General features: G+C 40.0%; 1 protein-coding gene across 14 annotated transcripts in view; it reads left to right on the forward strand.

Moving 5' to 3' along the window:
* Positions 1-27,607, forward strand: part of fhod3b (formin homology 2 domain containing 3b) — a 524,056-nt gene that overhangs the window by 289,053 nt on the left and 207,396 nt on the right. For all 14 annotated transcript variants that reach the window (XM_073024178.1, XM_073024182.1, XM_073024179.1 and 11 more), the window contains one exon: positions 10,531-10,625. In XM_073024178.1, the coding sequence (XP_072880279.1) occupies positions 10,531-10,625 (95 nt within the window). The remainder of the gene's footprint in view (positions 1-10,530; positions 10,626-27,607) is intronic.

Genomic DNA, 27,607 nt, shown 5'->3' on the forward strand with positions numbered 1-27,607 from the left:
GATGTAAGGATACTGGGTGTGGCCTGGTGTCCAAATCAGGATCATTCTGTCAACAAGCACACAAAAACCGATTCATTTTTAGGATATTGATCTGCTACTTGCCATTAAAGATTGAAAATGTGTTTGGCCTTTAGACACAGAAGTTTTTCAGATGCTGGAAGTCCATAGCAACACACATGGAATGCTGGAGGAATTCAGCAGGTCATGCAGCATACATGGAAATAAATCAACAGTCGACATTTTGGGCTGAGACTTTCCTTCTGGACGGGAAAGGAATGGCGAGCATGCCAGAATAAAAATGAGGGGAGAGGGGAAGGTTATAAGTGATGCAAAAGGTCAAAGTTAAAGGGCTGAAGAGGAAGGAATCTGATTGGAAAGGAGACTAGGCCATGGGAGAAAGGGAAGAAGGAAGGCCTGTATGGGGAGAGCAGGTGAGAAGAGGTAAGAGGCAAGAGTGGGGATTAGAAGAAGAGGGGGAAAGACATTCTGGAAGAGGAAATCTATGTTCATTCTATCTTGTTGGAGGCTATCCAGATCAAATATGAGGTATTGCTTCTGCACCCTGAGAGTGGCTCAAGAGGAGACCACAGGCCAATATGTCAGGACAGCAATGGGATAAAGTGGTTGGCCACCGGGAGATTCCACTTTTGGAGGATGGAGTGGAGGTGCACAATGAAGTGATCCCCCAATTTACAGTAGGTCTCACCAGTATTGGGAGCACCAGATTTGATGGATGACCCTGAAAGCTTCACAGATGAAGTGCTTCCACACTTGGAAGGACAGTTTGGGGCCCTGAATGGAGGAGTGGGGGGAGGTGAGTGAGCAGGTGGCGCACTTTGGCCACTCGCAGGGGTAAGTGCCAGGAGGGAGGCTAGTACAGAGAGACAAATGGGCAAAGGGAATCACGGAGGGATTTTTTGTGGAAAGCGGAGTGGGAGGGAAGTAAAGATGTTTGGTGGTGGGGTCCCTTTGGAGGTGACGAAAGATGCGGAGAGTGATGTGTTGGATGCAAAGGCTCATGGGGTGATAGGTTAGGACAAGAAGAACTCTATCCCTATTAAGGTGATGGGAATATGGGGTGAGTGCAGAAGTTGGGGAGATGGAGGCAATTCAGGTGAAGGCAGCATCAGTGTGGAGAAAGGGAAGCACTGTCCCTTGCAGAATGACATCGCTGATGTCCTGGAAAGAAAAGCCTCATCCTGGGAACAAATTCAGCAGAGATGAAGGAAATGAGAAAAGGGAATAGCATCTTTACAGGAGTAATGCTGTTGTGATGGGCTATATTCATGGGTACAGTATTCATGTGTGGTTGAATGACAGTTAAACTTGAACTTTGAGACAGGTGTGAAAAGGTATAGTTAAGGTATCTGTGGGAATCGGCAGGTCTTTAGAAGCAGGTTAATAATACATTGAAGAAAATACATGCTGCACTGAATTTGAACACTGTGTGCCGCCCAAATGTTACTTGCACTGATGTCCATTGTTATACTACAAGTATTTTTTTTAAGATTCTAAAGTGGGTAGTTGGAGAATTATCAAGTTTCCTTGCCTGCAATTGTAAATTATTTTTTTGAGTTTTTCCATTACCTATTTCTGCTCTGAACGTTTTCCGTTGATGGATTAATAATTGCTGCAAATTTGTGATTGTTCGGAATTCCTGGCTGTATATTAATGCGAGGGGCTCAGTTACCTGTTAACCATTTTGCCCATGAGTCAGGCTTTTTAACTTATCTCTCCAAGATTAAGTAAACAGCACTTCATTTGCTTAAGTGGGCATGCATGGCTTTGTTTTTCCATATCTCAAACACTTCTGATATTTGTTCAGTATTGATAATTCTGTACGTGGGGTGGTGGGCTGTGAAGTGGGGGTGGGATGGACTGATTTTCCAGACTTGTTTTTTTTGTGTGTGAGTGAGAAGCGTTATCTGTGTGTTCTATGCAATTGCCAGAAGCTGGCAGAAATTACTGTACATTCCGTATCAAAGGCAGATTCTGAAATTTTCTGTCTCTTTGAGATGAAGTTGCCTGCTCACAATTGTTTGCCATTAAATTCTTTCACTTAACTCAGCAGTTCACACTAAATATTAATATTAAAGTAATTCCCAGTTACTATCCCAACTCAACACAGCATATCCAAGTTCTAATAGACTAGTGCTAAAGTGGGGTGATGAGTCATTCAACTCTATTGTAATAGGCATGCATGGGCAAGGAAAATTAGCTTTTTGCATCAGCACAGTACATTACAAACATGACGATTGTAAATTAACATAAATTGCATACATGTGTGTGCACAAAATCTAAACTAATCATAGGAAGTTCAAGTTCTACAAATAAAATGGAAATATACTTTGAGGTAGTGTTGAAGTTTTTCAGGTCAGCATGGTACTGTTGTGGGTAGATGCCAATTAAAGAGCATCCCATACAGGACAGGGAAGCTTCATAAACTAAGAAAATATCTCTGTGGAGTTCACATATTGGAGTGTTGCTGTTCAACTACTCTGATTCAGGGGCATTATACACTGGTCCATTGCAAAAGAAAAGCACTTTTATCATCATTGTTACATTGCATTTTTCCTCGCTGCTCCTCCTCAACTTCCACATGTGCGAAACATATTTTGGACATGCGTTTCTTCTACTTCATTTTTCTCTGAAGCCAAGTTCAAATAAATAATAGGCATGAGTGGGTTTCATTTAAATCATTAAGTTGTCTCATTCAATAGTGATGAGTACATAGGGCGGCACAGTGGCCTAGTGGTTAGCACAATGCTTTACAATACAGGAGACGCAGGTTCAATTCCTGCTGCTGCCTGTGAGGAGTTTGTATGTTCTCCCCGTGACCACATGGGTTTCCCCCCGGATGGTCCGGTTTCCTCCCAGGGTTGAAGGAGCTATCGGTTGGTAGTCTAGTTGGTCATTGTAACGGCTTTGACAGCCATGATTAAATCAAGGGTTTGTTGGGCAGTGTGTCTCGAAAGACTAGAAGGGATTACTCCACACTGTATCTCAATAAATAAATAAGATGCCAATTATAGTCAATTTCACTTTATCGACCAGATTGGTACAGCCTTTCTCCTGTGATGAGGTGAAAATAATGAATTATCTCATCCTACTTGTGAGATCCCTTTAGGCAGTGGCTTAGTTAATGTTTTATAATTTCTAGGCATGACTTTCCTGCATTTGTTCCATACCTTGTCCAGTTAAGGCAAGTATCACAAACACCTTAATTATCTTTTTGACATATTCTTGCTAACTTTATGGAACTGTAGACAAACATTCTAAAGTCTCTTTGTTATTCTTCATTTTTTTTCTCAGTGCTGTGTAATTTCTGTATTGTTTGCTCTCGCCAAGTGCTTTGTTTCACAGTTCTCAGCATCCAGCTGTCTAGCAGGTATCCCCCGAAACACTCTTCTGTTTCATAATCAATTAGTTGGATATATCTTGTGAAATTTTGGAAAAGACAAGAAGAGTTATGTCCACCGTCCAGAGACAAAATCAAAAAGTAAATTGTTAGCTCACTGTAATGATTTACAGGAACTTGTGCTTAAATGGCTAATAGATTCCTTGCTGTGGCGTGGTGACTGTGATTTAAAAGTACTTGATTACAGAGCATTTTGGGGTATTTAAAGATGATTATGAATAATTCTTTACATAGCTTTACACAGCATAAATCAGATTATTTGCTTAATTATTTTTATGAGAAATACTGAACACTGGATCAGAGACAAAACACAAAACAAAGAAAAAAAATCACAATCAAGAGAAAATCTGCAGATGCTGGAAGTCTGAGCAATACACAAAATGCTGGAGGAACTCAGCAGGCCAGGCAGCATCAATGGAAAAAAGTACAGTCAACGCATCGGCCTTATACTCTTCAGCAGGACTGGAGGAAAAAAGTTGAGGAACAGATTTGAAAGGTGGGGGGAGGGGAGATAGAAACACTAGGCGATAGGTGAAACTTAGAGGGGGAGGGATGAAGCAAAGAGCTAGAAAGTTGATTAGTGAAAGAGACAGAAGGCCATGGAAGAAAGAAAAAAGGATGGGTGGGGGAGGAGCACCAGAGGGAGGCAATGGATGGACAAAGAGATAATGTGAGAGAGGGAAAAGGGATGGGAAATGGTGAAAGGGGAGGTGGAGGCATTACTGGAAGTTTGAGAAATCTAAGTTGGAGGCTACCCAAATGGAATATAAGGTGTTGTTCATCCTATTTAAGTGTGGCCTTATCACGACAATGAAGGAGGCCATGGATGCACATATGAGAATGGGAAGTGGAATTAAAATGGGTGGCCACTGGAAGATCCCGCTTCTTCTGACGGACGGAGAGTAGGTGCTCAGCGAAGTGGTATCCTATTCTATGTCGAGTCTCACTGATGTACAGGAGGCCCGACATCTCCTCCTTCATTACCATTCAGGGCCCCAAACTGTCCTTCCAGGTGAGTCGACACTTCACCTGCGAGTCTGTTCGGTGCTCCCGGTGTAGCCTCCTATATATCGGTATGCATGTTATAGAACACAATTTGTCTTCAGACACCATTGAGTAATAAACCAACCTGCTAAAAATAATGTGCTTGTAATTTATAACAGATTATCCCTTTTGAAGAATAGCCACTGGCTTCGAAAGTTGAATTTTTTTAAATAAAAGTTTTTACAAGCAAGAAACACGAGCATAAAATATCTAATAAGAATTAATATACACAAAGTATGTCTGATAATTTTGACTTATTTTTAAAGCCTAAAAGACATTTGACATTCTACTTCAGCTAGTTTTAATTTACATGTGCTGATCAAAAGCAGTGTTCTGACAGTGCTATGTTAAAGTATGAACATGTGTTGAGGCAGTAGTAGAGTTATCTGAGGTGAGCCCCGACTCTACTTCAAAGTTCTTAACAGTGCTGCTTAAGAACAAGTGAAAAGTGAAGAAAAATAATTCTTACTTTCTTTTACTTTACTTGGCCTTTACTATCCCTTAATGTCCTTCAGTCTGGTGATGATCAGTGGGCAAGGACATCTGGAGATAAATAGGTAGATTCCAAATTTTGTTTTTGTTGTAAATTGAAGAAATAACATTGAATGTTAAAACTTTCTTAGTAATGTAGAAAGTATTGAAGACTGGGAGTGATTCCAGGACAACTATCTGATTTGGACAACCTAAAGTTATGGGAGAGTTTTTCAAATGGTTTATGAGACCACCTAATTTCTCCCATTGCAACTTTGATCTCAAACAGAGTGGCATTTAATCCTTTCTGAATCTCTTTTGTTAGTTAATGCATTGATTTTCATTAATGCATTCAAATATTGCCGAATGCGACGGAGATCATCAACCTGATGATTAACTTGGTTTCCTTTTCCACAAACATTGCCTCGTTTGCTGAGTATTTTCCAAATGTTCTATCTTTTATTTTAAACTTTGCTTATTGGTTATTGTAGGTTATAGTTTTATGTTCAACATTTAATTGTTAATTATTATCATGTTTAAAGGGAGTTTCATTGGACTGTTTTGCTGATCTCTTATTGAGCCAATGGTAGATTGGAATAAATGGGAGTAGATCTGGATGACTAGAGAGGAAGGTGTAAAGTCATGAGAATGTAGGCAGAAGCCCAGTCAATTTTTACCATTAGACTTTGGGCAACAGTTCATCATTGTGTCTTTAGTACAAGTGCTAACTATTCAAGGGATTGGAGGTTGGCTTGGGATAGATGTTTGCTAAGGCAAGTTCCTGGTCAGTATTGTCTTGGCAGCTGTCTTTGGAGACCGCGTTGAGCCAAGGCCTTGTGATTTGTAGGGAGGAATCTTCAGGAGGGTTAAATCCTATCACTCACTGTACTGAAGTTTCTGTGGATTGGGTGATCTTTAATGTCTATCATGGTAAGGTCTACTTCACGTGCTCTACACATCTGCTGAACGTATCTGTGCACAATGCTCTGCAATGTCCGGGAGGCTCCAAATGACAATAATGGTGCCCAGGTGCTCATTGTGCTCATTGGCACCTTTACACAGTTTGTCTATGCTTTAAAATTGTTGATATGTGCATTCAAGCTATGATAGTGGATGGCAATTGGGAGGGTGTTGCCTAAAATATATCTTGTGGTTAAGCTGCAGACTTCAAGAAGGATGGAACATCTCAAGTTCTTAATCACTTTTCAAAATTGTGCACAAGCTTCCCCCCCCCCCCCAGCTTACTTCTAAAGCTGCAAATGTTCATTCAACAGTTTAAAATGTCTTTTTTAAAATTAATATTTGCAAGAAAGAGTATACAACACTTGCAAGTTCTCAGGCTCAGAATTAATATTTGACCTAAAAGGGTGTTCGTAGAAGAGAATTACAAGTTTCTTCCACACTGTTTGGAACAGTTCATAACTTCACTCTGGAAAGGTGTCTCTCAAATTGTTGGACAATGCCCATTAATCTTAAACTCAAGGCCTGCAAGATTGGGGCAGCACAGTAACGCAGTGGCTAATGTCATGCTCCCACTTTCCAAAGATGTATTGGTTTATCTACCCCCCCCCCACCACCACATTACCTACTCTAGCTTTCTCCCCCCTTCTCTTTTAGTCCTGATGAAAAGTCTCAGCCTAAAACATCGACTCTTTATTCCATTCAGTAGGTGCTGCTTGATCTGCTGAGTTCCTCAACTATGTTTTGTATGTTGATTTGGATTTCCAGAGTCTGCAGAATTTCTTATGTCTAAGGCGCATGGATTAGTAGGTTAATTGGTCGCATGGGTGTAATTGATCCGTGTGGGCTTGTTAGGCTGAAAAGGCCTGTTACCTCTAAATGAAAATTAAATTAGTGGTCTAGTAATTCTGTTGTGCTGCATGTTTATATCAAAATGTACATCAAATCATTGAAACACAGTGAAATAGGCCATTTGAGTCAATGACCATTACCGTTTGAAGATGTGCTGGAGCAGCAATCATCATCTATGTTTCAGATGCTAATATAGCATGCCCACTTCTTACTTCAGCCTTATGTCTTTCAAATGTAGAAAGAAGCCATAGGACGGAGAAACCCACAAGGTCACAGGGTGAACGTATAGGCATTACAATGGCGTTGTTTGAACCGTGATTGCAGGCGCTGTAAAGTCTGAAACAAACTGCTATAGTACTATACCTAGTCACTGAAATTCAGTTGTTTAATATACATTACACAGCTTAATGTCAGTGATTAAAATTTAATTAAATAAATTAATGTGGCGGCAGGGCAGCATCATGGTTCACACAATGCTTTACAATTCCAGCGACCCAGGTACAATTCCTGCTGCTGCGTGTAAGGAGTTTGTACATTCTCCCCATGACTGCATGGGTTTCCTCCGGGTGCTCCAGTTTCTTCCCACACAGACTGGTTGGCAAGGTATTTGGTCGTTGTAAATTATCCCATAACTAGGCTAGGGTTAAATCTGGGGATTGCTGAGCAGAGAGACTCTAAGGGCTGGAAAGGCCTATTCCACACTGTACCACAATAAATAAATAAATAAATCATGAGGAATGCCATGTGGATTACAAGGTTCATGGTTGACATTTGGGATCCCTGTGCACTTGAATGACAAATATACCACTAAAATAATTTCCCACTCGGGATCAATAAAGTTATTATTATTATTATTACTATTATTATATCCAGCCATCCATGTAGATTCAGAGATATTTCATGATGTGCTTCTCATGGCTAGATATCACATTGATGGTTAATGCATAGACTAAAAAGGTTTATTGGTTGGGCACGAAATGTACTTTGGTTGCACTAGTAAGATTATTTTGCATAGTGCCTGAGGATATGGGAACAAAACTGGCAAAAGATACAAATATGTACTTGAGGTTTGATGAATTTAAGAAACTTTGGAATTGGAGGAATTTGTATCTCTGAGTTATTGTGTTAAATAAATTACTTTGCTTGAAGTGGTTTGTCTTGAAGCCTTTTAGAAGGCTGAAATCTGCCAATGATTGTTTCCCTGGTTTCCTTCAATAATGGAATACATACTGTACTTTAACCCATTTGTTATCTTCAGCTCATAGCTGTCATGGGTTCTGACAAGACAACAGCTGAAAGATGACAATTGTTTGCCAGGCATACAGATGTACTAATCACTGTAGATTTAATATTTAGATTAAAGATACAAGGCCCGTTCATACTGGGAGGATTTGTATAAACAAAGAAATGAAGCCTTAATATGACCAACCACCGAGGCACATTCTGTATATATTCATCATTATTTTATGAGCTGTCAACGTTTCTTAGTGGGGCCTGGTAGTTCTCACACAGTTTCTATAGCGATGCTATTGAGAGCAGGGCCTGAAAAGTATAAACGTACACCAAAGTCTTAACCTATGATGCACATTTCTTATCTAATTTGAGCAAGAAAAGATGTGGAATAGAAGGGACAGAACTGTGAAGATGTATAACTAAATCTTGTTTCCTTCAGAGCAACTCTGAATTTGCCTGGAGAATGAGCATCTATTGTCAATACTGCACAAGTGTGGAGGATAGTTTGAAAGGCAGTATACCAGTAAATAACAACTGCTTTTTATCATCAAGCTTTGTATAATTATCAAATTATTTCTTTGTTACAGCCACGAGTGCCATAGGTGGTCAATGAAAAGTGTACCATGTGGAAATGTGAATTTAACTGATAGATACTTGTGCATGAATGGTGTTGAATAGAAAGATATTTAAGAAGAGGGGAACTTTAATGACAGAAAATGTGTGAACTTGTGCCGAAGGGGAACATAATGATGAAGTAGATGCTAAGTATATGACAAGGTGATAAACTGAAAATGGGGAAGGGAATGTTTGAAATTAATGCCACACTGAAATGATTAGAATCAAACATTTACCCATAAAGGATTGACATAAACACCCATTGAATTTGGCAGAAACTACTTGAACTAATAAAACGCTATTTAATTAAACACCTTTATTTATTTTAATCACTCCAATGTGACTATAATTTGCACATGGTTCGGTGAACAGGAGTGAATTTAAAGATGCCTCTCGTTGGGCCTAAAACCAATTTCTAATGTGTATTAGAAAATTATATCAACCGTTTGAATTATTTTATGTGGTTTTATTTCAGACTTTTTTTCCCAGTGTTCTGTAGCACACGACAAAATTAAATTATCAAGCCTTCATTCCCAAGTGCTCATACTCTGAAGTTTATGGTCAACTGAAGATTTCTGTTAAGGATCATTGGATATGCCTAAACCGATCGCCACATTTTCTCCTGTAGCAATTTGGATCTTGGCTATAGGAAATAAAATTTCCTTGTCTAAAACTAGTCCTTGAAACAGAAAAGGTCATTGTTTTTTCCAGTTTTCCTCACTTATTCCATTGAAGTTTCTGATATGCTTCCTAAACACTGTGTTCCTCAAGGTTAATAAGGAAATTATAAGATCAAAGTTGATTCTTAACCTTATTACAGCAAACAACTTTCTAATTCTAACTTTATAAAGCTGTTTCCAGGAAATTGTTTTTGCAGATCTTTCTCCACAACTTGTCGTGGCTCTGTCTATTTTTATGATTATCACAAAACAAATTAGCGTGCCTTGATCGCAATTTAAAGATACACCTACACGAAGGCTGTTTTTTAACAGAACTAGATCTCTCTTTGCCTGACTGCAGTGAATGCAAGGAGAGAATGAAGGGGCAACACTGTATTTTTATGCCTTTTTGTCAGAAGTTCCTTACCAACAATCACTGTTCTTCACCTAAGGGAGATAAACTTTGCCACTTTCATGACTGCACTAGTTACCTTTTACTCTCTTCACTCTATCTCTTCCCACATGCCAACAACCTTTTACTATACTTCTTCCAAAAAAGGGAACTTTAAAAAAAATCAGGGTGAAGGTAATGTATTTCTTCCGGGTAAAAACAACCTATTAGCCCATCTTTGTCAATTGCTTTTCACACTTTACCTTGCCTTCACCTCCAACCAGTACCCATAGTTACAAGGTAATCAAGATGTATTGTTGGAAAGAAGTAGAAATAATGTTGTGAGGAATTTCCCCTCCCCCATGATAAAGTGCATCATCTGGATGCTAGATCTGCAGCTCACTTTGGAGGCTGCTTGATTTCACACAACTCTTAAAGCTAGGTTCAGAAACTCAACTGCACCAACAAGCACTTGGTGGCCTTCAGTTTAGTTCAATTCTTAGAATAAACTATAATTCCGCTGCTGCCTAATGAACCGAGGCTATTGACTTCATCTTTTGCAGCAAAGCCCATGGGCCGTAGTTGAAATATTTATGGTCTGTATAAGAGTGGTTAGAACCATAGATCAATCAAACAAGGACAAAGGACTTCTGTATGTTAAACTGATATGTTTGTGAGGCCTGTGCAATCTTAATACTTCTTAACGCTATTTGTTAATTATTATTGGAAGATATATCATAATACTGGTCTAAATTGCATGGGATTACTGACTTTATGAGAATCAATAGTGCTTGTTTTGTTTAAATAGTTGATTTTAAAAGAGCTGTTTCTCCCCAGTATGATTTCCCTAGAGTTTTAAATAAGTGTGATGCATTTTGTTTCTGCAGCCCTTGGCCAGATTATGCTCTATGTGGATGGAATGAATGGGGTGATAGGCCACAACGAGAGTATCCAATGGCTGTACACACTCATTGGCTCAAAGGTAAGAAATGAAACCGAGAAATATAAATATCAGAAATCTACCAACATTACTGTGCACTTGCGCCCAAACTACCACTCTGAACGTAGCATCTTTTGCAGGATACCTGGATATCAGCTTGCCACAGTGTATTAGTTCCACCTGTGGTAAGGGAACATGTTATTTGCTGAAGAAGATTTTTATGTAGTGTCAGCAATCTTAACTGGTTCTTCTGGATGGAAAGCATTGAATTATAAAACTGCAGGGATAATCATGCACATCCAGCTGCGGTATAAGCAATACCTAAGAATAGCCATCTTAACCTTCCCTCTCTGAGGAACTGCTTTGGTGTGGATGTTGCCTTACAGCTTCCATTTGATGCAGCCAGATTTGACTGAAGATTGTATAATCAAAGGCTCTTGTGTATTAGGGCCTGGGGTCAAATCTAGCAAGACAGTGGCTTTTAAATAGAATAAGATTTATTGTGGGATAAAAAGCTTTGGCCAGACCACAATCGTAGGATCAACAAGCAGGCACATAAACCAGAAAAAAATAGATAACATTAATGCAAGTTTCAACTGTTGAACGCCTCCAGACCTGTGACAGTGTGTGAAAGATTTTCTTCCCTTAAACCCAGAAATCATCTGTGAGAACTTACTCTTCACAAGATGTTGCTTCTTGTTTCCTCCTTTGATATTTAGACATTGAGCATGGATATTTCTCTGTGATGGTGCTAATTCTGGTAATTTTCTAAAGAAGCTCTCCCACATAAATAAATACCGGAATACTGTGGTTAAAAATGGGATCAAACGACCATATCTATTGTGGTTAAAGATCCAGAAGTCTTCAGCCAATATGATACTTTCTCAGAACAGTGAACAGTTGGGTCTTTTATAGTTGAAACTGAGGTGATTTCAGAAAGTGTTTAAGACCATGCTGATGTTTACTGAACTTAAATTCCAGGAGATGTGGGTGTGTGAGTTGGTACCTTGTGTTTATACTGGAAAATCCAGTTCCCTTTCCCCAACTCCAAACAAGAACTAAATCAACCAATCTGCCATTAGGATAAGTGAAAGCTGTCTTAACTAAGTAAATGGTGGTCTGCAGAAATCTGTGCAAGGTAAGTACCAGTATAAAATCACAAGTTAGATTACTTGTATTGAACAGCATTAAAAGTCAACTTGCATCTCTCATTCAGTGGTAGTATTACAATGACAGGATACCTGGATATCAGCTGCCAGATTGCACAGCAGACAACTTGGAGTATTTGTTTAGTACATGTTTACCGCCAGGAACAGATCAACAAAAATACTAAATTGACAGTGTAAATGTTGAGTGTGTGTTCAAGGTACACAACAAGTTTGACAAAATTAAGACAGCAGTATTCAGTTATAAGCTTGGCACCCAGGGAAGGATATGCCTTGAAGGAAGTGCTGATAGAGCAGGATGAATGTGTAGCTTAAATCTGACCTATATGGACAGATTGTATCAACTTGGTCTGCATTTCCTAGTGTTTAGAAGATTAAGAGGTGACAGAAACATTAGGTAATACAAAAATAAGCCCTTTGGACTATTACATCTATACAGGTGTCCCCCGCTTTACGAATGTTCGTTTTATGCAACTTCGGCTTTACAAAAGAATGACATTAGTAACCTGTTTTCACATTACACAGAGGATTTTCTCTTTTACCAAAAAATTTCCCATATAAATTAATGGTTCTTTGCTTTACACCATTTCGGCTTAAGAAAGGTTTCACAGGAACGCTCTACCTTTGTAAAGGGGGCGACGACGACACCTGTACTGCCTGTTAAGTACACATCTATATCAATTCTATCTTTGAGCACTTCAAGAGCCTTCTCCATTTTGATCTTAGAGGCAGTAAAATGTTTTTTTTTTAAAAAAAAGGTTGGTTGGATTCATGAGAGAGGCTGCAATTTAGTCACACAGTAGAAAGAACCAGATATGAGGTTTCAGCAGCAGCATCATTATGTGCCTTGTCATATGGGCGATCATGGTCTTTGACCATGTGTGTTCTTGGAAAACTTTTGTACAGAAGTGGTTTGCCATTGCCGCCTTCTGGGCAGTGTCTTTACAAGATGGATTACTCCAGCTGGTATCAATTCTCTTCAGTGATTGTCTGCCTGGCATCAGTGGTCAAGTAAACAGGACTGGTGTTATGCACCAGCTGCTCATACAACTATCCACCACCTGCTCCCATGGCTTTACATGACCTTGATTGTGTGGCTAATCAGGTATTACACTTTGCCCAAGGATAACCTACAGGCTAGCAGATGGGAAGGAACGCCTTACACCTCCTTTGTTAGAGACATATCTCACTCTGCCACCCAGTACAAGGTTTAGGAAGCTGAACTCAATGAGGGTCCTTCAGAAATATAAAGGAAAAGGGAAAAATAAACAGGGATTTGGGAGGGCTAAATAGGATGAAAGGAAAACCAAAAGGATAACTAGAGAGAAGATAGGACTACTTCAGGACTAAGGAGGCAAGATACGGACAATATACTAAATAAGTACTATTGGTATTCACCAAGGAGAAGGGCACTGATGACAGCAAGGTCAGGCAGTGGTTAGTTGATACTTTAAGGTACATTGATAATCAAGCTGAAGGAGGTCTTGGATAAGTCCCCAGAGCCTGATAGGATCGATCTCAGGTTATTGAGTGAGATGAGAGGAGATTTCTGGAGCCTTGAAACAGATTTAATTTTTTTAATCACATATAATTTTACAATTAATGTTTCAGCAATGGAGAAATTGTCAACTATCATTGGGCCTCATCTACACCCAAATATGCCATTTTTAATGTGAAACAAATAGGTACAGCAACTTGGGCTGTTCAACTCAGGTTCAGATTTATTCATCACATGTACAAGGAGAATGTTCAGCAGAACAACACAGAACACAAAAAGCAACACAACAATAGCAAAATAAAAACACGAGAAATTCAGCAGATGCTGAAAATCCAGAGTGCTGCACGCACGCACGCAATGCTGGAGGAACTCAGCAAGTCAAGCAGCATCCATGAAAAACACTCTTATGTTTTGGCCCAAAACCCTTCTTCAGGACTGGAAAGGAAAGGGGAAGAATAAGAAGGTGGGGGGGGGGGGGGGGGGGGAGGAGGAGGAGTACAAACTGGAAGGTGAAAGGTGAAGCCAGCTGAGTGGAAGATATCATTAGTTCTGTGTTTGGTTCACAAGATCTTCAGTTTTCTTCTACCCCTCCTCCATCTGTGACCAGTAAAAGAAAGGAAAGCAATACCTTGCATCTCTTCTCTCACCATCATTCAGGGCCCCAAACAGGCAACATTCACCTGTTCAACCTAGTTTACCAAAAATGTAAATAGCCTGATTGGTAAGTTTGCAGAGAGCACAAGGAATGGCACAATTTAATCTGGATGTATAATGTGTTACTTTTTGGGAGGTCAAATATAAGATGAAAGTATGGGGTAATGGTGCGTGGCCTAGTGGGCAAGGCATCTGACTAGTAACCTAAAGGTCACTGGTTCGAGCCTCAGCTGAGGCAGCGTGTATGTGTCCTTGAGCAAGGCACTTAACAACACATTGCTGTGTGACGACACCGGTGCCAAGCTGCATGGGTCCTAGTGCCCTTCCCTTGGACAACATCGGTGGCGTGGAGAGGGGAAGGCCTGCAGCTTGGGCAACTGCCGGTCTCCCATACAACCCTGCCCAGGCCTGCGCCCTGGAAACTGCAGGCGCAGATCCATGGTCTCTCGAGACCGACGGATGCCACCAATGGGGTAACGGGCAGGAACTTTGGGAACAGTAACATACAGAGAGATCTTTTGGGGTGCAAATCCATAGCACCACTAAAGTTGCAACACAAGTGTAGAGGGTGTTTAAATAAAGGTGTTTGGTATGTTTGTCTTCAGTTGTTCAGACAATGAGTTTTAAATTCAGGAAGTAATTTTGCAGCTGGACAATACTTCAGTTAGATCATATTTGGAATATTGGGTATAGCTTCAGTTACCACTGTTACGAAAACCCCGTAACCAGGTAACTTACCAGCAAAGATAGATGGATCAGCTGAGTCGGATGCTACTATTTTCAAACGTTTTATTCAACAAGGGCACAAACGTATGGTTAATACAAAACATTCAGATCATATACATCGTCAAAACTCAATCTAAAACACCGGTGTAATAATAATCATTCAAAACACAAGCTCGATCGTCGTCTAGGGGTAATGTAGATTTTATATCGTTCGCTGGATATCTAAAAGTCTTTTAGATCACGGCAGTTTCACTTAGTTGCCGGCGGAAGTGTCGCGTTGGTGCACTTTTGTTAGAAAGACAGAGAACATGAAGCATTTACCCGACAGGTTTTCCAACCTGTAGGAGGTAGTCGGAAGTCTCGTTGGGGGAATGGACTCTCATCTGTGGCTTCCCCTGTAGCTAGGCCGTCTTCCGAGGTGAAGTCGCCAATCACAGGCAAGGGAAGGACGCACACGAACCCCACCACCGGCTGTAGCTATTAAAACGCTGTCGCAGGATTTCTAGCGTTTCTCCTTCGTGTGTTTCCTTGGTGCATCTGGGTGCGTCTGAGGGTCCTCCCCTCAGACACTCCTTTATACTTCTTCACGGGATCGCAGGTGTCAATCAAGTTGCAGGTATTGCGATCTCTCTCTCAACCAGCCCACTTTGCCCGAGGGCTTTTCACGTGGTCTCCATGAGACAATAGTCAAAGTCACCTTTATTCTGCTTCTTGGGAGAACGTGGTCTTCCGCACGTCTCTCTCTCTTGGGTCAGTTGACCCCCCTTAACTAGAGTTCTTGCGATTTTCACAAAGGAGGGGGCCAACGGCATAACACCACATTGCCAGAAAATGTGGAGAGCTTGGTGAGGGTGCAAAAGAAGTTCACCAGGATGTTATCTAGATCCAAGGGTACTTGACAAACTTGCATTTTTTTTTCTCTGGAGTTTCAAATGCTGAAGGGATATTTAATAGATAGATGTATATAAGTTCATGAGGGGCGCAGATAGGGTAGATAGATCATCCTTGTTCTCAGAGAGCAATTATCAATTATGAGGGACCATAGCTTTAAGTTGAAAGTGAGAAAGTTGAAAGGATGTTTGAGGCAAGTTTTTATCCACGGCGAATGGTGGTTGCTCTGAATATTTTAGCAGAAATTGTGCAAGCAGATATGATAGCAAAGTTTAAGAGATACTCAGACAGAGGATTGACTGATATGGACCACTTAAGGCAGATGTACAGTGTAGATTGGCATTGTTGTCAACATAGACATTGTAGACTGAAAGGCACGTTCATGTGCTGCTCTGCTCTATATTCTCAGGCTGTCTACTTTGAGAGTATTCTAGTTGTGTGTATTTTAGGACTGAGAGCTTGATCTGTTAGAATGGATCAGTAATTATTATCATTGAATGGCAAACACACTCATGGAGCTCAATGGGCTACCCTTATTCAGTATGAATTTCATACACTATGAAGATCTGTGAAAGAATTTACAGCTTGGTGTTTATTAACAAGTATATATATTTAATATAATAGACATTAAATTCCCGACAAAGCTTTGAAATTAAAAGCTTGTCCAGGCTTAAAAAGGCATTTAACAAACAGGATAAATTTAGAAAATATTGAAAGATAGTTTAAGCAAAATAACTGCAATGATACAGACAGGAGATAATCTAGAAAGAAGCTTATACGATCCCTGGTATTTTCTGATATTACAAAACATGTCCTTACATCACCAAATTAAATTGGAAAGGGACATTTATGGTAAGGGGAAAAGAAAAGGCTGTTCACATTTAGGAGGTCGGGCAACAGATTAATGAAGCATTCATTTGTGCTGTGTACAAATAAGCCTCTATTTTATGATATTTTTTCAGCATTGGTAAAATTAAAAAAAAATACTTTTTGCTGATGTCATTGCCTAAGGTGATCACTTTTCCCATGATCTGAATCGTTTTGGTGGTAGAACTAATCAAAAAGGGATGTAGAACCTTAAAGGCACAAGCTTGACTGCTGGAAAGTGTAGAGTAATTAAAGGACAAGTAAAACATTGGAGTCTCTCTTACAGACACAACATCAGTTCATCTCCAGTTCTTGCATTCTTAATCCCTGCTTCCCTCAGTAAATTAAATGTCTGAAATGTTTCATTTCAGACATTTACTTTGCTGATGTGCTGTATCTGATAAGCAGTTGGCAGAACTGAGCTCTCACTAACACACCAATTTTAATCAATAATGATATGGTTAGTGAATTTTCTGAAATAATAGCTTCAAGTTGACTTGCATAGATAGATAGAATGAATGTGACTGGATATCAATCTAACATTGCTTTGAACCAAATTCTGCTCTGGCCAGCTGTATTGCATGTCGCCCAGAAAGGAAAATAATGGCATTGCTTGCTCTGCCAATTAAACTTCACTTTAACAGGTCATGGCATCTACTTGACAGCGCAAGTGCCTTATTAATGAGGAGATTTGTGTTCCAGCAGTGTCCCTCAGCTTTATTAGTACTGAATGGGGATATTTGAAACAGGATTCTCATTCCAAGGGTTAGTAAATAATTTCTTTCTGCCTAGTTCTTTACTTTTTAACTAGAATCTTTCTTTCCCTTCCTGGATTTTGTTCTGAATCTACTCTTCCAAATGGCAGTAGCAATGGAGTATTCAGTTTCTTGGGGCTATTCCACTATTCTGCTTCGTGTTTTCATACAGAGGGTCACCTTGGCAATCAGAATCAGTTATGAAGGCCCTCACGCACACAGAAGTCCCGAACCTCTTGAAAAATTTGTGTCATCATTCTGACTAGTGCTTGGAAGATAGATACCTAATATTGAATTGAATTGACTTTATTATTTACATCCTTCACATACATGAGTAAAAATCTTAACAGTAATTTGTGAAAAATAGTAAGTACAACAGGACAGTCAATACAGTTGTGCCAGCATGAATTAATCAGTCTGATGGCCTAGTGGAAGAAGCTGTCCTGGATCCTGTTGGTCCTAGCTTTTATGCTGCGGTACCGTTTCCCAGATGGTAGCAGCTGGAATGACTGGGTTCCCTTGGGCCCTTCTTACAGACCTGTCTCTGTAAATGTCCTGAATAGTGGGAAGATCATATCTGCAGATGTGCTGAGCTGTTTGCTCCACTCTCTGCAGAGTCCTACGATTGAGGGAGGTACAGTTCCCATACCAGGCAGTGATGCAGCCATTCAGGATGCTCTCAATTGTGGAAAGTCCTTAGGATTTGGGGACCCATACCAAATTTCTTCAACTGTCTGAGGTGAAAGAGGTGCTGTTGTGCTTTTTTTCACCACACAACTGGTATGTACAGACCACGTGAGATCCTCGGTGATGTGTAAGCCAAGGAACTTAGTCTGTCCGCATTCCTCCTGTAGTCAACAACCAGAGAATAGAACCAATCAAGTGTGAATGGAACTGGAGTAGATAGCAGAGGTACTTAATGAGTACTCTGCTTCAGTATTCACTATAGAAAAGGATCTTCGCAATTGTAGTGATGACTTGCAGCAGACTGAAAAGCTTGAGCACGTAGATATCAAGGAAGAGGATGTGCTGGAGCTTTTGGAAAGCAAGTTGGATCAGTCACCGGGACCAGAAGGGATGTATCCCAGGCTACTGTGGGAAGCGAGGGAGGAGATTGCTGAGCTTCTGGCAAAGATCTTTGCATCATCAGTGAGGACAGGAGAGGTTCCAGAGGATTGGAGGGTTGCGGATGTTGTTCCCTCATTCAAGAAAGGGAGTAGAGATAGTCCAGGAAATTATAGGCCAGTGAGTCTTAAATCAGTGGTCGGTAAGTTGATGGAGAAGATCCTGAGAGGCAGGACTAATGAACATTTGGAGAGGCATAATATTATTAGGAATAGTCAGCATGGCTTTGTCAAAGGCAGGTCATGCCTTACAAGACTGATTGAATTTTTTGAGGGTGTGACTAAACAGATTGATGAAGATAGAGCTGTAGATGTAGTGTATATAGATTTCAGCAAGGCATTTGATAAGGTACCCCATGCAAGGCTTATTGAAAAAGTAAGGAGGCATGGGATCCAAGGAGACATTGCTTTATGGATCCAGAACTGGCTTGCCCACAGAAGGCAAAGATTGGTTGTAGACAGATCATATTCTGCGTGGAGGTGGCCAATGGTGTGCCTCAGGGATCTGTGAGACCCCTTCTCTCTTTTTTAAATAAATGACCAGGATGAGGAAGTGGACAGATGGGTTAGTAAATTTGCTGATGACATAAAGTTTGGGAGAGTTGTGGATAGTGTGGAGAGCAATCAGAGGTTACAGTGGGACATTGATAAGGTACAAAACTGGGCTGAGAAGTGGCTAATGGAGTTCAACTCCGATAAGTGTGAGGTGGTTCATTTTGGTAGATCAAATATGATGGGGTAATATAGTATTAATGGTAAGACTCTTGGCAGTGTGGAGGATCAGAGGGATCTTGGGGTCCGAGTCCGTAGGGCACTCAAAGCTGCTACACAGGTTAACTCTGTGGTTCAGAAAGCATAGGGTGCATTGGCCTTCATCAACCATGGGATTGAGTTTAAGAGCCAAGAGGTAATGTTGCAGCTATATAGGACCCTAGTCAGACCCCACTTGGGGTCAGTTCTGCTCGTCTCACTACAGGAAGGATGTGGAAGCCATAGAAAGGGTGCAGAGGAGATTTACAAGGATGTTGCCTGGATTGGGGAGCATGCCTTATAAGAGTAGGTTGAGTTACCGTCCAATATCAAATCATTTAATTATCTGGAACACCTTAGTCAAGTCATTTTGTTCCATATATTATGATATAGTATATTTCTTTCAATGTACAATGCCCAGATCTGAACGCAGCACCAAATGAGTTCTAATCAAAGAGTTATGGAAATGATGATCATAGTTTTCATTTCTTCCAGGAATTTTATCTTTTATCGGGGCAGAATTTGTCTGCTCGAGCTTTCAACTCAACTCTAGGCCAAGTAACAAAGGGAAGCCATAAATGATCTGATTCAAGTTGAGTGGCTTGGGAGAGAAGGATATGGTTGGTAACTAGATATCAAAGTTTATTCAAGACTTAATTTATGTTATATAGATGTACATAAAACAGTATTATATGTGCACATTCGACCATCCTAGTTAATACATTCTGGGCAAGTGTTTGGCAGGATATGGTATATATTTTACTTGTGTTACTTATAGCCTTATTTCTCTGCTGGAATGCTGTAGTTTTATGTAAAGTAAAATCCCTTGAGGTGGTGAAAATGTCAAATTGTTAGCAATCTGAATGATAAATCATTTCCCCAAATAGTGGAGTGCTGTAACTCCATGGTGTTATACTAATGGTACATAGGATGTGCAGTTACCCTTACTGTTTCCTAACAGTGGGGGAATTTCACTGCTCACTATACATCATTGCATTCTGTTTTATGTACATTTATATAACATAAATTAATCCCGGAACAAACTGTTTTGGTAGAAAGAGCTGAGCAGTAAATTTCTTCACTTGGTTCAATCGAAAAAAGAGTGATTAATTTAGTCAGGTTATTTACACTTTCCTTTAAAGAAAGATTAAAAAATAACATGTAAATCAGTTGCATGCCCTTTGTTTGAGTGGAAAGTTAATAATGGAAAACTATTATACTCTTAGTTCAAGCTTACCTATTGTAAGTAATGCTGTAACACAGTCTATTCTGCACACTTTGTAAATATGCCAAGCTCCTGCCTCCAGATCCACTGACTTCTGTTCAATAACAGCTACAGTTTCACTCTTGGCAAAGGTGCAACAGTACAAACTAAACTTTTCTTAAATTCAGAAATATCTCTGATTCTCTTTGCCCAGTTTTCTGAAATTGCAATAATGCTACAGATTTGTGAAACTAGAGCTTGGTAAATTAGTGTTTCATTGTTCTTCTGTGACTTTCCTGTTTAGTGTAGACATGGACTTTGTTTTTCCATTTCATCTGCAGTCATATATTGCACAAGTTGGAACCAGTTTACACAGATACTATGCATGAAGTCCAACTAGGTTGAAACACCAAAATGTGAACTGAAGTAATTTCAATCTGTGCAGATGAGAAATAACATTTTACCTTGCTGACAATCAACACTGGCACACCTCAGGGATGTGTGCTTGGCCCACTGCTCTACTCTCTAAGCCCATGACTGTGTGGCTCAGCACAGCTCAAATGCCATCTATAAATTTACTGATGACACAACTACTGTTGGTAGAACTTCAGATGATGATGAGGGGTGCAGCTGGATCAGATAGTTGAGTGGTGTTACAGCACCAACCTTGCACTCAACATCGGTAAGACCAAAGAACTGATTGTGGACTTAAGAAAGGGTAGAGCGAGGGGACACACACCAGTCCTCATAGTAGGATCAGAAGTGGAAAGAGTGAGCAATTTCAAGTTCCTGAGTGTCAGTACCTCTGAGGATCTATTCTGAGCCCAACATATTGATGCAGCTATAAAGAGGGCATGACATTTGCTCCATTTCTCTGAGTTTGAGGAGATTTTGTATGATACCAAATAGATGTACCATGGAGAGCATTCTAACTGGCTGCATCACCACCTGGTATTGTGGGAGCAGGGGAGCTACTGCACAGGATTGAAGTAAGCTGCAGAAAGCTGTAAACTTAGTCAGCCCCATCATGGGCATTACTCTCCATAGCATTCAGGACATCTTCAGAGAGTGAAGCCTCGAAAAGGCAGCATCCATCATTAAAGATCCCTATCACCCTGTTCTCATTGGTACCACCAAGGAGGTGGTACAGGAGCCTGAAGGCGTGCACATAGTGATTCAGGAACAGTTACTTCCCTCTGTCATCTGATTTCTGAATGGACTTTGAGCACATGAACACTACCTCACTATTTAAAAAAAGGGCACTAATTTAATATATATTAAACTATGTTCCTTAATTATATATAATTTTTCCCAGCCATGATGTTGTGCATCTTCGTGGGGAATATGCAGTTGGTGGTGCTCCAGTGTTTTCCTGCTTTTGCATTCCTTAGTGATCAAGGCATAATTTTGGTAGGTGCTATTAGAGTCCCAGCGAATAAATTCAGTACCTTCTGTAGCTACTCTTCGACTGTGGTGGAATGAATAAGCATTTGCCAAAATGGGAGACAGGATGACCCCTTTTGTCAATATTCTGCATTTAAAACCCCAAGAAAGATGGATAAATCCCCAGGGCCTGGCCTAGCGTATTCTCAGTGCTTGCGGGAAGTGAGAAGAAATTGTAGAGGCCCTTGCAATAATTTCATCTCTGGGCACAGGTGAAGTTCTGGAGAACTCGAAAGAGGCTAATGTGGTATCATTGTTCAAAAAGGATAGCAAAAATAAGCCAGAGGTCTACAGGCCAGTGAGTCTTGTATTGCTGTAGGGCATCTGAGGGGCAGGATCAGCCACCATTTGGAGAGTTGGGTTCTCATCCAGGGTCGTCATGAGAAATCATGCCAGACAAGTCTCCTGGAGGTCTTTGAGAAGATAGCTAAGAGGATAGATGAGGATAGGGCAGTGGATGTTATCCATTTTGCCTTTAGCAAGACCTTTGACAAGACCCTTCATGGCAATCTACTCTGAAAGGTTTGAGTGCATGAGATCCAGGAGAGATAGCAGATTGGATTGATAATTAGCTCAGTGGTAGAAAGAGGAGAGAGTTGATTGAGGATTGTTTCTCAGACTGGAGACTTGTGACTATTGGTGTGCTGGGATCTTGTTTGTAATTTACTTTTTTTTAAAAACAACAATTTGACTGTATAAGGCGTGGTTAGTAAATTTGCTGATGATGCTAAAATAGATGGTGTTGTAGATAGTGCAGAAGTTTATGAAAAATAGTAGGGGGATTCTGATCAACTGGGCATGTGGGCAGAGGATTGGCAAATGGTTACCAGTTTTTGAATATGATGTATGGAAAATCAAACGAGGGTAGGACTTGTACTGTCAATAATGGGACCCTGGGGAGAACTATGGAACAGACCAATCTAAGGATGCAAGTGCATTGTTTGCTGAAAGTAATGTCACAGGTAGATAGAGTGGTGAGAAAGATGCTTGTCACATTTCAGGGTAATGAGTAAAGGAGTCAGGATGTTATGTTGCACTTGTATAAGACATGGTTGAAGCTGCACTTGGAGAATTGTGTACAGATTTAGTCACCCCCATTAGAGGAAAGACATTATTAAACTAGAAACCTTACAGAAAAGATTTGTCAGTTTGTTCCCTGAATTACAAGAAGAGGTTGCATAAACTTGGACATTATTCCCTGGAACACAGAAGATTGAGGGGTGATCTGATAGAGGTTTATAAGATTATTAGGAGCATAGACTATGTAGTCTTTATCCCAGGTAGGGGGTGATGCTAAAAACAAGATGGCATAGGTTTACGATCAGAAGCAAGAGATTTAAAAAGGACATTGGGGGCAACTTCATGAAAAGGGTGGTGCGTATTTGGAATGACAACAATGGTTAAGACTGTCACATTATTAACATTTAAATGATATTTTGATAAATATTTGAACAAGGGAGGTGTATTGGGCAACTGTAGGCGTATTGGACTAGCTCGCTATGCAACAGTCATTTGATTTTGATTTATTATTGTCACATGGACCGAGATACAGTGAAAAGTTTACCATGCATACTGTTAATACAGACCAAATCATTGCATAGTGCATTGAGGTAGAATAAGGTAAAACAGTAATAATGCAGAATAAAGTGTACAACCTACTGGAAAAAGTGCAGTATAGGATAATGATAAAGTGCAAGATTATATTGAGGTGGCTGGTGATGCATTGTTGGACAGTCAGCATGAACCTTTTGGGCTGAAGGGCCTGTGTTCTGTACTATATGATTCTAATTTGATCTTGTTTTTACACATGCCAGCCTTTGTTTTGAGCTGACTGCCTGCAGTTAGTCAGTCATCGTGCAGCAAATTACCTGAGAAACTTAAAATGCTTTTCAGCAACCGCTCAGCGGCCAGAGCTTAGACAGCCCTCCTCCTGCACTCAGTAAACCGGAGACCTTTGTGGAGGAGGAGTCATTCTTAAGTTAGTCTGCACAGCTTCAGTGACAAGTATCTGTCAGTATGCCTTTTACATCGCTGCTGTTTGTTTTCTAATGGGATTAGTAACTGCGATTAAAATACACAGAGTCAATATAAGTTTGGCCAAAAACTATAAAGTAGAAAGACCAAGGTCCCTGTATTTCCATGTCTATAATCTTTTGCTAACTGTAAAACTTTCTCCTCTGAGACCTCAACCTGTGTTTGGTTCCCAAAAGGCAGCACTTTTAGGGGAAAGTAATCCATTTTCAAAGTACTGTTGACTAATCTCCAAAGACTGAGTGGAATGTCAGGATGAGGTTGATACAACAAGGTTGATTAAAGATTTATATCGCACATATTGTTTTAATTTCAATTTCTTAGCCCCTGTCTGAGTCTAGCACTACAGGGATAAGTATGGAGCCTGCCCTTCTGACCTCTTGTACTCGCAGGCTCCAGGTTCACATCTTGCTGGAAGCTGTTGCACAACATCATTGAAGTGAAAGCTGGAGATCAAGCAAAAAGCTGAAATCTGTTAATGGTGTTGAATCCGTGGAGGTGCATCTTATAATTAAACCAAAGAATGGCAACTAATCAGTTTAATCCACATCATTTAATGTCCCTGAAAGTCAGAGGAAAATATGGGAATAGGTTTATGCAATGTACTTTTCTTTTTATCCAACATTTAATGCATTGTAAACACCATATCAAATGTATGTTTAAGATTGATTTGAATTTTTAAAATGCCCATTAAATAATTTTGTATAATGACATAAATAGCAAAGACTTAGTATTTTGGAGCTTCTTTCTGCCCTAAGCTACATGGCCACCGAGAAATCTTCATGTGTAGAGTGGCTCTATATACTGCATTTATACAGTTTAAAATCAGCTCAGAGTTTGATTTGAATGGGGAAAATTATCAGGTTACTTTGGTACTCTGTAGTCTTTTGTAAAAAGGTTGCATAACCACAGAGAGGATTGCAGAATCTAGGTTTAAGAAGTTCAAATGCATCTTCTGTACGCCATGATGACGACTTGTGCGTTTAAAATCTAACACTGCAATTGACAAGCAGAAAACATTTGGGAAAACAGTCATAAAAACAGTAATTGAAAGTGGTTGGAAATGAATTAAAATGCTTTAACATGGGGGAGGAGTCACGGTCTGGTACTTTTAGAATTTGCTTAAGAAATCTTGCAAGATTTAGGTAATCTCCGCCTGTGTAATGAAATAAGAATATTTGGAGAAACTGGTGCTTAAATTCCCAAATAATATTACAATTAGAGGACTCAGTTTGAGCTAATTTTTAATAAACATTTGAATGAGAAATTCTTGACACCTGTATTCTCAGGATCTGTTGAGGTATTATATGATGGGGACAAAGGTACTGAGACGCATTTGATTTGCATGTGCAGGAGGCCCAAGGCAGTAGAAGTATTAAAATAACCTTAAATCTCCAGGAGCTGTAAAAGACTTTAACTCTGCATTCCCCATCATTGTGTAGCATGACATTCTTGGAGAGGGTGATACTGAGCAGATTTTGGTTGAGGTGTGCAGGGTTGTGCAATGTAATAAAGTGATGGATGGCAAGATGGTGGCTTCATGGAAAAGTCAATGGAGAAGGCTGGGAAGGTAGCCAGAAAGTGGATGATATAGGAAGGACGAGTACATAACTGGAAGAGAGAATGTGAGGAAATCTGTTGTGAGCATTAAAAAACAATAATGGGGAAGTCGGAGGCTCTGTGTCTGCTGGAGCTCCATGACAGTCTGTTCTGGGGTTGAAGCACTGTTTTTGTGTGTTTGCGTCAGTGTGTTGGAGGGTGGAAATTGGCTGGTTTTGCTGCTGTTGTTGTTTGCGTTGTTCTGCTAAGCGTTGTGGACATGCTGCATTGATGCTAGAACGTGTGGCGACAATTCTGGCTGTCCCCAGCACATGGTAAGGGTGTGTTGGTTGTTAATGCAAATGATACACTCCACTGTGTGTTTTGATATATACGTGATAAATAAGTGAATCTGAATCTGATTTTATTTGGCCTCAAGAGCATCAAAGTTGAGTTGATCACTACAGATGAGAAGGTTAAAGAAAAGGGTGATCATCAGTATCTGGTGATTCCCAGTCAGTGGCTTTAATGACAATGGACCCTCCCCCCAAAAGCAGATGTCTACTCTCAGCTTAGGACTTTTTCCAGTATCGATGACCACAGTTTTTATGAATTTCACCTGGACTTTCAAAATTTTGAGCAAAGGACATCAATAGTAAGTTATATATCCCAAGACCTCTGTGCGTGTGCATGAAGGACTGATACTAATTTCCAGAAACTTTCTACAAACACATAGCGAATCTGCCCATTTAAATTATTGTGGTAGAAAATAAAGTTCACTCAACATATTTTAATGTTATTTTGCACAAGAAAATGTCTAGCCCAAAGTCATGCCTGGTAACATTTGCTAAAAGTTTTATTTCTTTTTATTACATTGCCTTGGGGTTTATAAACAAGCTCCACAGAAATCTCAAATATAGTGTAGATAATCTATATTTTACTTTCTTGACAATAGTTTTTTGGCGCCTCTCTCAGATTAACATGTTACTGGCAACACTGATGTGTATAGGGAAAGAATTTTATAAAAGTACTTTTAATACTTTGGTATTTCAATTGGTCTTTAAAGCCCATCCTTTCCACCACCACATTTTGTAAACACTGGGCTCCTTTGGTTTCTTATCAGAATCAGGTTTATTATCACTGACATTTGTTATTAAATTTTGTTGATTTGTGGCAGCTATGCAGTGCAATATATGCAAATTATTCTAATTTAAAAGGAGAAACATAAAAAATAAGTCATGTAAAATGAGAGCAAAAGAGTGAGGTAGTGTCCGTGAACTGTTCAGAAATCTAACAGCAGAGGAGTAGACACTGCCCCTAAAATGAATCTGTGTCTTCAGGCTCTTGTATCTCCTCCATGATGTCATTTATTTCTCAGTTTGAGTGACAATATATAATATCTCTCTGGTTTCCTAATTCCTGCCTAATAGTCAGCTTGGAAACATTGGAATCACTTGCTCTTGACCTTGACTACCTTATGTTGGTGATCATATTCACAGAGCTTAGTATTCCTTTATCCCTTCAAGGAAGGATGCTCCTACTACCTAGATCATATTTATGGATCATCCCTTAATTTAGTGGATTGTTGGGTCATTCCAGGATCAGTTTTAAGCTAGATACAAACCCATACCAGATAAGTGTTGCAGATCTCCATCAATGCAGAATGTCACCAAATTCAATGTCAACAGTTTGATTGATTACATCACAGGAATTACAAAGATCAGCATTTTAAATTTCAGAATGGTTTCATTACTTGAATTATGGCCCCTCAATTGAAAGTGTTGGGATTTGTGCCCCGTCTCCTAATCAATGGGTGTCCAACGACTTGATCCCAGCTACTTTGGCCACTCTATGCATTCAAAAGTAGAGGGATTACAGCTCAGAAGCACAACCTTCAAAGCTTCCCTCCACCCCCAAGTCCGCACCAGCCGTCAAGCATCCATTCACACTAATCCTACATTAATCTCATTTTTATATCCTCCCTCCGTTCTTAGCAATACCTCCAGAATCTAACAATTACTTCAGGACAATTTATGTGATCAACTAACCTATCAGTCTGCCTGTCTTTGATGTGGGAGAGTACACAAGCTCCATGCAGACAGTACCCAAGGTCAGGATAGAACTCTACACAGACAGCACACAAAGGTCAGCATTATTAAAGGTGATGATCTCATCAATTAGCATATATGCTTTTGTTTTCCCATGTCCCAACCAGCAATACAAAGCTTGAAAGTTTGCCTTGGCAAGACTTCAACCTGCCCATAGGCTGTCCTTGAGTAAAGGGCAGACTAAAATATGTTGCATGTCTGCCGCTCAACTCCTGGATTTTGTTCCATTGTTCTCGTTAGCTATGTCAGCTCATGACATATTTATACC

Source organism: Hemitrygon akajei, chromosome 20 (assembly GCF_048418815.1).
Source record: "Hemitrygon akajei chromosome 20, sHemAka1.3, whole genome shotgun sequence".
Lineage (NCBI taxonomy): Eukaryota > Metazoa > Chordata > Chondrichthyes > Myliobatiformes > Dasyatidae > Hemitrygon > Hemitrygon akajei.